General features: G+C 29.5%; 1 protein-coding gene across 2 annotated transcripts in view; it reads left to right on the top strand.

Annotated features, from left to right (window-relative positions):
* LOC106460857 (ubiquitin carboxyl-terminal hydrolase 3-like) overlaps positions 1–11,002 on the top strand; it is a 39,483-nt gene extending 28,481 nt beyond the window's left edge. For both annotated transcript variants that reach the window (XM_013920602.2, XM_022387658.1), the window contains exons 11-15: positions 937–1,055; positions 2,566–2,685; positions 3,232–3,305; positions 6,984–7,024; positions 7,919–11,002. In XM_013920602.2, the coding sequence (XP_013776056.1) occupies positions 937–1,055; positions 2,566–2,685; positions 3,232–3,305; positions 6,984–7,024; positions 7,919–8,043 (479 nt within the window). In that variant the 3' untranslated portion in view covers positions 8,044–11,002. The remainder of the gene's footprint in view (positions 1–936; positions 1,056–2,565; positions 2,686–3,231; positions 3,306–6,983; positions 7,025–7,918) is intronic.
* The last annotated feature ends 1,364 nt before the right edge of the window (positions 11,003–12,366 follow it).

Genomic DNA, 12,366 nt, shown 5'->3' with positions numbered 1-12,366 from the left:
AAATAAAATATTTGATTTTTTTTCCCACATCTAAGTAAATAAGACTGTTACAGAACAAGATATTCTTTGTCATTATTTAAATTTTTATTGATAATCTCATTAAAAAAAGTTTTATTTCAAAGTAAGTGCAGAAGGTTGTAAGAAAATTGTCCTTTGTAATGTCATTTGTTGAAAGTCATTATAACAAGAAAATTAAAAAGTACGATTTAAGTGATTATTTGACTAATGTTCTTGAAACTGTATTTTTTTCAGGAATATGTATATTTATTTTGAACTATGTAAATACTTATGTATTTTCTTTTCTGATTTTTATTCTAAGTGCAGACAATATCGCATAAATGTTTATTTCAAATAATTTAAGTTACAACATTTGTCAGTTCAAACTAGCATTTTGTTACACCACCATAATTTCTACCAAAAGTGGTTTGAGTGAGAAAGGACTGAAGTTTGCTGTTAAAATTATATCACTACATTCATAGTTTTGAAGATGTTTTTTTGTCCTATTTCTATTAGTTTTTTAAATGAAAAAAATTTGTTTGTATATAATTTTTGTATACCGTAACTACATTTTTTGCCACTTACACCCGCTTCAAAAGATATTAGTTCAGGTTACTGAGTGTTTTACATTTTACAACTAGTACATTTTTCTTTTCTAATTGTTGTTTAGCTGATAAAAACTAATTACATGAGGTTAACTGTTGAAAGGTTGAATGGCCTGCTGTCATTTTTCTCATACTTTGTGTTCTTTTTACAAGTTTTTAATCTGAAGTTAGCTAGGATTATAAAGAATTATCTTGAGGATTATATTATTGCATCATGTATCAAAATTTAATTCTTGTTAATTTTTTTTTTCTTGATGTTAACTTCCCATGCTATATTATACACTGATTAATGTTATTAAATATAGGGTTTTATAACCATCCATTATTTTTGTAGAATGTTTGAGTAGGTTTACGGAATTAGAAGAGCTGGCAGACAGTGAGCTTTACTATTGCCACTCCTGTAAATGTAAACAGAGATCAACTAAGAGGTTTTGGATTCGACGACTTCCAAATGTAAGGCTTTTTTGTAAATACCTTTGCTGTAATATATTTACCAATTGCTTTTGATTTTAGAACCGAAAGATTTCAACTAATTTTACTGTGTTTTTGGTTTTAACTAAAATTATGAACAGTTAAGGATTTTCAGAACTTTGGCATTCAATTATACTCAGTTCTGATAGCTAGACAAAAATATGTGATGTTAGTTCAAACAAGTTTTATACATTAGGTACCTTTCAGTTTCCTATAAGAGTGTATTACACTTCAAAAGGCAAAATTCTGTAATTTTTTGTTAACATTTATAAAATAAATAAGTATATTAAATATACAATATGCATTTTTTTTTCTCTTTGAAAAACAAGAAATAGCTTTACACAACCATTAAGGCTGTTTGTGTTAAATTCACTTGAAGACTGAAGAGCTTGTTAAAATATTTTTTTACAAATAACTGAACATTGTATTTTTTAGGCTGAGTTTCTCCTGCCAAAGTAATTCTGGTGATAACAGTAATAAACCTAACACCACTATATTTTTAGAAGCAAACATTATACAGTGTGACTCAAAAATATTAGACTTGGAAACTCAATATTAAGGACTACTTAAGAACAAAATTAATTTTTGGACATGAAAACTTCATATTGTGTGGTTCACCTTCTTTAGGCAGCAGTAGCATCAGAAATTATACTTTAAAATGTTGGAAAAACTCACAGACTTGTGTAAGGTTTTTAACATAGGTGTGGCACGTCTGCACTGAAGAGTAGATTAGCATAAATGCAACATGATTTGAAATAAAAACATCAGATTGATTAAAGAGTTTCTACACAGCAAAGCTACTACACTAAAATTTGAAAATATTGAAGATTTGAAACTAAATAATACAACAATAAACAAAATATAAGTTTTTACAAATTTGCACTTTCAGGTTTTATTGACAGTTATGATGTTTAAGGCTCATAATATTGGTTACTAAATATTGAGAAAGTGTTAACACATTTTATACATTACTAAAACTTAATGTAGTGAGTATTTAGCTGTGTTTCACTAAATGTGATCAGCTTTAACAAAACTGGGTTAGTTTTTTGATTCAATGTTTTATTGGTTCTGTCCCATGATGGGAAAATAGTAAGTCTATGTATAAACTTACAATGCTAAAATCCGGGGTTCGATTACTCACAGTGGACACAGCAGGTAGCCTAATGTGGCTCTGCTCTAAAACAAACATAATTTATCAGTTCTTAGTGTCCTCAGAGTTGAAGATTAAGTATAACATCACAATATTCTTATCATTATGTGACATTTTAATAGATATATGAACAAAATTATCATGATACAATTTGTATTTACTACTTATTTTAGTTTTAGATTCATGTCAAAATTATTCAAGTTATAGGGGAATTTATGCTAGAAATTAGAACTATTTCAATGAATATATATTTTGACAAAAAATTAAGGCTTGAGAAAATTAGTTGAAAGTATATTAAAAATATTTAATAAACACAGTTCTTAATAATTCCATTTCTTTTAGGTTTTATGTCTACATCTGAAACGATTTAGGTGGAATAATTTTTTTCGAATTAAACTGGACAATTATGTGAAATTCCCAGTTAAAGGCTTAGACATGAGCAGATTCATGCTGGCTAATATGGTAATGGATTTTCATTATGTGTTGTATAGATTAAATAAATTTGAAGAGTAGCCAATACTTTAATTCTCAAGTGACAGTTTTATGTTAATCAACAAAATGTTATACTTAGTGTTAGATTTTCTTTTGTAGTCAGCTTTATGTTTGTAAAATGCATATTAATTACGTATGAAAACAAAAATAGTACAATTAAATATGTCTGCAAAAGATTTGTCTTTTTTTTGTTGTATAAACGACTTGTTTATATACATTGCAGTAATGTAAAAGTTTGTTTCATCAATACCCTCATCCACATGGCCCATTGACATAAATTGTTAAAATCTTTCAGTAAAGATTTAGGGAGTCTGAAATAAGTTTACTTAATTTCATCAAAAAACAATCTATTAAGATTTTTTCTTTTCATCAGTATCTTTTTAATTATATTTTTATTGTAAGTAAAACTGCACATGTTGAATGTTGGAGAAACAATCATAAAGTAAATCTTAGACGTAAAAAACATGTGTATAGTTCTGTAGGTACAAGAATACTGAATTACATTTCCTGTTTCAGCATGAAACACGAAGAAGCTCTGGAGGTTGTATGCTATATGATTTGGCAGCCGTAATAGTGCATCATGGATCAGGGTATGTGTTTGTATTATAAAACTCAAAATTTGGTGAAAATTAATTTGAAAAATGTTTAATAGAAAACATTTTTATTTTCTTGGTGGTTTTCTTTTTGTTTTCAAATTTTTATTCAATGACTGTCTAACAATAAGGTATTCAGACAAGTAATTTATTGCAAAGAAATGACCTTTAGGTAGGTTAAACTTTGATAAATTCAATGCTCAGACCTACTATATATGGAAATAAGTTTGTGTACATTTAAAAGTGAAATTAAAGTAAGTTAGGAAATGGATATAACACTGGCTAAAAAATGCATAACTTATAAGTTTTGATCTGCATACTGCTAAAACTGTATGACTCAGACCTTGACAAATATTTTCAGATCTAAGAGCCAGGTGTGCCTAACCTGACGTCACTACTGTTTATAATGGGAAATGGGGCTAAACTAGTGCCTCGATTATTCATGCTTCCGTTATTCACGAACCTTGGTTATCTGTGGTTTTTCTCTTCCTCAATTTTTCTCAAAATAATTGTGCCATTACAATTCTAGACAATAATTTACATGTTTTGGAGAAAACTCAGAAATCATTTTTGGTTACTAAAGTTCAGGTGTTGCATGATATCCAGGATTTTCTTGTGCAGTATCTGACGTGCATTCAAATCATAAATCAGCTGATTCAAGCCTAGCCTTGCCTCTTATTTGTAGCTGTTAAGACAAATTTACAAAATATTTGTAACTTGGTTAAATTTATTTGATTGGTGATTAGAAACATAGTATACAAAAACACACAAAATACTCATTAAGATTTCTTAAAGATTTTATTCAACTTCGGTTGTCATCTGCTGTTCTTTGCTGCATGGCAGGCTTCCTTTAACCACAGATGCATGTTTGGGTTGTGTTGGAGTATTGCACAGTTATGCATTGTCCTCTTTCTTAGATAATTGGTATCTTCAGTTTGTTTTAACAAAGGCTTTTTCATAATAATTCCCAACCACAGATTTGCACTAAGTTTGACATATTTTTCACAGGTGTTAATAGGGTATGAATGCACTTCTGTGTCAAAAGCAGGAAAAGTGCCGAAATTTATGAGATATTTACACCTGTGTTGGCAATTAAATACAACTGAAACAAGAACGGGCAATCGTGAGGAAGTATAATAGGAGAAAAAGTGGATTTGGACTCATATAATTCATGAAATTCGGAGGATTAAATGTGATTAAATGACAGTAAAAAAAGATTGTAATTTAAAGTAAGAAACTTAAATATATTGAACAATTTTATTTAGATTAAACAATGGGCTAACTAATGCCTAGATTATCTGCTGTTTCTGTTTATGTATTTTTTGCTTTCCCCAGACCAGCACAGATAATCGAGGCACCAGTGTATATTTATGTACTTTCACAGCAACGAGTGCATGCTAACAATCACATCATATCAACAACCACTTGATAGTATTGCATGAACTAACTGCCTTTGGTCCCGCCTGACTCTAAACAAGCACACTGGTTGAATTGAGAGAAAGAAGAAAAACAAAATGGTGCAAAATTAGTAATGTGTTGTGTGATCGCAGTTCTTCATTTCTGAAAAAAACATGAAGTGCTGAATCGGCCATTAAAATTGTAGAAACAAAGGATGATTTAGGACTCAAAGAACATGAAAACTAGTTCTGGACTTCTAAGAGTCCAGAACAGTTCTATTTAACACTGCTCTACGTATGAATAAAACAAGAGAAAATATTAGGCAACACAACAAAATTTTTAGTCACTGTGGTGACCTGGCATCCAGGATTTGTTGAGGCCTAATATAACCCATAACTTTATTTTACAGTTTATATGACATAATTGTGTGTTATAGTTAGATCTGATTATATAATCACCAAAAAGAACCTGTTATTACAACTACTGTATCAAAATCCAAGTGTCTTAGAGTTATCAATAAATGAACTTAGTATTACAGTTGATGTATTAGAATGTGATTCTTCAGATCACTGTATCAGAGAACAACTGCATAATAATAAGTGTATTAGAACTTTAATTCCTCTCATGTGTTATTGCTAATTAGGTTTGATTATTTATCAAGCTATATGTTAAAGCTTATCAAATACTGAAGATCAAACTTCCTGGACTTGCATGGTTTCAGTAACATAAAAATTGTGTACAAAGTCACAAGTTAGTCAGTAGGTAATAATTCTAAAATCTCATTTAGTGTATCCTATAGTATTGGAAATAATTATGGAAATAATGAATTAAATGTAAATATTGTGGAGTTGCCACCCCACCCCCTCTATTGTATGAAATAAATTATCAAGCATATATAAATTGAATTTTGATTGGTAAAGGCTATTCTGTGCAATAGATTTACGCAAAATTTCATGTTTTGTAGGAGCTGTATGAAATCTTTAAAGAGGCTACATGAAACTATTACTGTTGGTAATAGAAGTTGTAAATCTAGAAAGTCCAAACTGTTAAAAAATAATGCTAAGTAACGTGGGTTATCTCCTTTACATGATAATCCAATAGAGATTTTGTTAAGGACATGTAAATACCAATGTAAGTATTATCTCCAGAACAGTAATGGAATACATTAGCATGGAGTGTCCTCAATGAATGTGTGTAGCTACTCAGAAATCACTTCTTAAGAAAGATAACTAAGCCAAAAGATTGAAATGGACATTAGACTTACAACAAGGAGATGAGCATAGTTAGAGGATGATACTCTGTACAGGTGAATTTGAATTGTTTGGTAATAACAGTTAAAAATAGTTTCTTCAATGTTAATATCTACAGTGAAGCACACTTGGGTTGGGATCAATATGTATGGACTCTGTCTCAGCCATTGGTACTGAGAGTCCTACACAAAAATGATGGCACCCTGACTGCTGACAGATACAAGCCAAGTCTTATCCATCATGCCATTCCTTCTGTAAAAAAGTCCCCATATGAATATTGTTAAAGCTGTATGGGCTTATAAGGAAACTGAGAAGGTCAAATGGCAACCAAACAACTTGGTAATCAGGCAGGACACTTAAAACAGTATTTCACAATCATACATTGAAAACTAATTATAACAGAAATTAGGTGAACTGCTCTGTTTAAAGCAATTGTAAAGCACTAGTGCACTGTACAACTTACTTGCTTTTCTTTTTGTATTTTCTGTTACAATGTATTTTGCTGATGATAAATTGACCGTTTAGTTACAACTACTGGTTGTCTTGTGCATTTCCATAAATACTTCCAATATTGTATGTTGAATTTTTTTCCAGAAAAATATTTTTATCTACAAAATTTAAGTTACTATGGTCAAACTAAATTGATTCATAATGTTTCTAGGTGACCAAGTGTATAGATCACATTAACAAGCTGATTAGACTTTTAGGGTATTATCAAATTTGTCTGGCATGAAGCTGTTTTTGCCAGTTTAAATCACAAATTATTGTCATCACTATATTTTCAGTTTACAGTCTGAATAATACCTTCATTTCTGACATTCCATTTAACAAAAACTATCAATGTATAAAATATGTTTTTTTCTAGTATACGTAAATATAACAGTTAAGATCAAGGGGAAAACCTCAGGAAATTTTAGTAAAATTGTTTGTTATATAAAATATCTTTAGAAGTATGGACAAAAACAGTTATGGTGTTCAAAATAGTAAATCACATGTTTTTCAAATAGTTTTATTGTATTTTGTTTAGGGCTGGTTCTGGACACTATACATCTTATGCAACACATTCAGGTATATTTTAACTTTTCATTTATAACTTTGAGCATTTTATCATGCATATATAATAAGCTTAAGTGCTTCAGGCTGGTTTGTCCATGACCGTAGTCTTAGTTAATATTTTACTTGTTTGTTTGTTTTTCTATTAGAATAGAAATCTGAGCTTTCTCTTTTACTTCAGAAATCAAAATTTATATGAAAATGTAGAAATAAAAGATAAACTTCCAGTGTTGTATAAAGTACAATTTACCTGATAGTAGTTGCTGAATTGATCTCAGTCTTTCGTTTTACTTTTATGTTAAAAAAATTAATTTTGACATTTTACAATTTCAGTAATATTGGAAGATTATAGTTAAACCTTTTATCCACCTTAAAGCTTATGATAATTATGTCTTCAAATATGGAAAAGTTAAATTACTTCAGTGTTTGCTAATATAAGCTTATAAGCACTGCATATACTTGTATATCTTTCTGATGTACTAAAAAAGGTAACATTACGCTGATGTAATTTTTTAAATATTGGTTTCTTAGTTCAGGATATTGTTTACTATCATTGAAGTAGTGTTTGAGGTTAGGAACTGTAGATGATTTTAAAAAACTACAGAAAAAATGGAATAACTATGAAACAAAATATTTTCATAAAGATGCTGTTGTTCCCAAATAAATTTTCGTATTCTGGCTGATAGAAAAGATTACAGAAATATTTTTCAATCTTCTCTCTTGTTCATTAACTAAAATTTTGTGTATAGTATGTGGTAACTTTAAATTTAATTTGCATGTAACATTAAAACGAACAAAATGTGTTAATTTTTTTAGATTTAGTTAATAAAAATATGTAGTGTTATTTCATATTGAATACTTTTCTTTTTTGGCTTGGTTTTTAATAGTTGTATTTTTTATCTTCCTAAGGATGCTGGCATCACTTCAATGATAGCACTGTTACAATATGTGATGAGGAAACAGTAGCAAACTGCAAAGCTTACATCTTATTTTACATTCGACGAGAAGTGAACCTAGCACCTTTTAGCCTATAAAAAAACAATTTTTATGTATTTAAGTTTCGTGGTCCATAACCCAACTAGAATAGGCTATAAACGAAAGCTCCCTTCCTAAAATGTCAATATTCTACAGTTTTCTGATCACAGCAAAATTAGTGTGCAGGATTTGGAGTTTCTTCTTATTTTGTAATGTGATTAGAAAACAGCTGTGGAGCTTTTTTTTTCTTTAATATCTATCAAGCCATGATGTAATTCTGTTCATATTTATACTGTAAAAAAAAAACTTTTCTTTAAACTTTCAACCAGGTACAGTGCAGTAAGAAACTTGTGGTTATTTAACTTAACAGATATTGAAACCCCATCTCTTTGACAAAGAATTTGATTCTGTTTCTACAATGATGATTTCTAATTCGGTGTTTGGCGTTCAAAATATGAATTACAAAATGTAAGTAAATAAAAAATATTCTAAATTAACCACATTTATGAATTAAAAAGACAGTTTTAATTATTAAATATTGAAAATATAAAATTGGTGCACTGTTAATGCTTATCATATTCTCAATTTCATATACACAAATTATGTTAAGTAAATATATATACTGCAATCAATGGTTGATTCAACAGAATCAAACCAAGTTATATAACATAGTTTCATGGCAATCTTTGCTACATCTTGGCAGGGATTTCAAGGACAACCAAGTACTCACATTTTTTTCCTGTAATTGTGCCTTTCTCCCCATGTTCTGGTAGTTTAAATCTTAAATACAATGAATGTAGTTGTTAGTTCAGAATTCAGCATCAGCTTAAGATCAGTGTGTTAATAATTTATGAAAATGAGATTCCCCCTCCCCAATCCAAGTCTCAGAATGTTTTCAAAGTTGATGTTCATTTTTCAGTTATAGGTCATTTATTGAAAAAATAGTCTTGTTCATTTCATTTACTAATATACTGTTATTTTTTTCTTTTTTGGAGGGAGAAGGGTGGGGCATATTTTATGTAATTTTTCTTACAACACATATCCTCCTCCTGAGCCAAAATTGTATTTCAACTGAATTGCCTAAAAATAGCAGATTAATGGCCTTATTAACACTGAGGGTGATTTAAATGTCGAAAATTAGAAGTTCATACAATCTATATAGGTTTTATAATGCCAGTTGTAGTAGGTGGTCTTAAATTATTAACATTTGTATGATTTTCGAGTTAATATTAAGCATTTAAGTTACAATTAAAGCACTGAAAAGCAGGTCTCAAATCACAAACTAAAGCAGTTTTGGAAACTAAATGTGTGTGTGAAATTACAAAATTTACTGTTTGCTTTTTTCAAGATATTTTTTTTTACTGCACTGCACATTCATTTTCTTTATATATTAGTTTATTTCACAACTTGTTCAGCTGAAATAGTAACGTTTCTTTTCTTTAAAGTTCAATTTCAAAATAGTACTATTACAATGAACACTGTTATTAAAAGCATTGTTAAATAATAGAAACATCCTGAAAAGTCAAGGTTATTCTCACTCATGGAACTTTTCTGAAACTTTAATAACAAAATATTTATATATATTTCACAATTATTGGTATTACTTTTCAGTTAGGTGTAGTTCACTTAGTCTGGTATATTAATTTGTCATTTTTTTATTGTAGACATCTAATGTGTTTGTATAACAGAATATTCATTAGAAAATGCTTGAACAAAAGGTTTAATTATGTGCATTAAGAATACTACAGAGACTTGCATTTATAAATGCATTTTTTGCTTTGATGACAATATCTTTCTTCTATTAAATATAAAACTGGCATCTGCCTGTTTCTATAAGTTTTAAGTTAACAGTTGTTATTCACTGGCTAGCTGAATACTTGACCTTCATGTAGCTGATGTTAAAAAGAGCAATATTATCTAGATTTTTGAAATTATTAAAATCACAATTCTGGTTATCTCTTGGGAAACATTTAAGTGTATACTCAAACATTTCTTAACACATACAATTCGTTGTAACTAATTCCAGTATCAGTTTTAATATATAGCAGATAAAAAGCTGCTTCCATAACTTTACAATCTGCTGAAGAAACCACCTGTAAAGGGTTAAATAATGCTGCTATAATAATGTCATCATAAGGTGTAATTTTATAATTCAGGTTCAGGGAACAGTAACAGCAGATATGTTATTATCTGTTATAGCCAAATGGAAATTACTTAGAAGTCATCAAGAAGTTGGGAGAAATGGGCAATCTAACTTTTACTTACCCTAAGTTCTTAAGGTAGTTTTAAGTTGTTGGATTTAATTTTAAAAGGAACCTACTTTTTAACAGCAATTTATTTTTGCAGTTTTATAAAAAATGGTGTGTGTGTGTCTGTATGTATGTGAAATGATCATATGTATGAAGATTTTTTGTAGTTTGGTAAGGTTTTTGATGTAACATTAGAAAAAAAAAAGATTCCTTGATTTTTTTTTTTAATCCATTATTAAAGACACTAAAAGTTCACAAGTATGTCTGTTACAAATATATAGCAAGATTTAGTTGTATCCAAAAATGTAGAATCATGAGGTAAAATGTCTTTGTATGTGAACTTTTCTTTCCTTTTATTTAAAGGTGCCAGTACTTTTCAAATGCAGGTTCAACTGGAGAATTTAGAGGGTAAATGATTTGCCTTTTTTGTTGTTGTTGTTGAAACAATAGTCGCTTAATTCATTTGTTAAGTGTTTTAAATAATTTCAAATTCAACGTTAGTAATTTGTTGGTGATTAGGGTAAGCAGCAAAATAGGTCAGTTAAAACTTTAGGTGCAGATTTCAGACCTTAAAATCATGGTTCCTCTTTTTCTTTGAATTAAGATGGATCAAAGGATGTGTGTTTGTCTCTCTCTCTAAGTAGTAGTACTGTATCATGAACTCGTATTGTGAAAACAATATTACTTGTACATTGAACAACAATCTGTAAAATATTTTTGCAGTAAAGGTAATAAAATGCTGTATGCTTATCAGGTGCATATTCATGAATTTTGTTGTTTAACTGTACTTGATGTTTATTTCTGTCAAATGCATTTTCCCCTGTAAGCAGTAAAAATGATGGTAAAAAAATAAACTCATTTTTAACTAGTACTCAAAACCACAGGTATAGTTTAGGTATGCCGTATTTTATGAATCTACAGACTTGTATCTTGATTTAAGTAGTTCAAACCTCCAAAACATGCGCTTGATTGAGTTGTACTTTTAATTAAAATTTGGAGTTTGACATGATAATTTTCAAAAACGGTCTTAGATTCATTTATCAATAGTTAAAGTTTTTTTATATATATTTTTTGAAGGTGTAAATGAATCTTTAAACATTAATCAGAAAATATAAACATCTGAAAAGTTGTACCATGCTTGTAAACAGGTCTTTATTATTTGTTTTAAGGCAAAACATTTATATTTTGTTTTTCAACAAAAATGCTCATATGGTTGGTTTCATTGCTAGTTTGGCTTCTACCTTAAAATGAAGTTTTTTTGCTGTTACCCGAGACCAAATCAATTTGGGAATCTGGGAAAGGACCCTTCCTAGAACATTTTTAAATTTTATTGTTTATTTATAGGAACTATAAACGTCTATAAAACCCACAGTATGAGCCTTTATAGTTTCAAGTACCTAAAATGTTACGAAATATCAGAGCATGGTACTGGCTTTCAGAAGCTGCTCGACTTGATTTTTTCAGAACTGCCAAGTATAAAGTTTAGTAGGAGACTCCCATATCCCTGCAGATTGTGTCTAGATGTAATCTCCCAAGTTATGCAGTCTGCCAGTGAATAGTCGTGGCCTTCGAGTTTGATAAAATAGTAACAGTAATACCGGTAACTTGTCATAAGCATAAATAGCACCGTATTAATATGTAACTTTGTGGCTGTGAGAGTGAAAAAATGTCCTTATTGGTAAGAGCGCAATTTATAGTAATTCATATTCCTTAAGAACGTCCATTATCTTATTCTTTGTTCATGTTTAATTTTTGTCGATTTTAACTGCACCAGTAGCTGAATGATACCAAGTTGTTTTACGAATAGCAATGGTCGCCTTTAGATAAAGAAACATAATGATAGTACGGTGTAAAGCAAAAGTAATTCATAAAAAACCTCAATGTATATGTTTACGTATGGCAAAATTAATTTTTTCTTCCCAGATATTTGATTAACACTTACTCCCACAAATCATCCATTATAACTGTTGATTTGCAAATAACACTTTGCTTTTATCTTTTCACTTTTAAAGACCTTCAGTTTCTCCTTTATTATCTGAATGTGCTATCAAAGATCGATGTGTAATTATCTGTATGCACGTCTCTCATGTTCTGTTGTGAAAATGCACAGCTGTTTCAGCGCATTTAGAGACC

The sequence above is a fragment of the Limulus polyphemus genome, unplaced genomic scaffold, assembly GCF_000517525.1.
Source record: "Limulus polyphemus unplaced genomic scaffold, Limulus_polyphemus-2.1.2 Scaffold849, whole genome shotgun sequence".
NCBI classification, from domain to species: Eukaryota; Metazoa; Arthropoda; class Merostomata; order Xiphosura; family Limulidae; genus Limulus; species Limulus polyphemus.
Note: the sequence above shows the minus strand (reverse complement) of the source record. Positions and strands in the feature narration are given on the sequence as shown.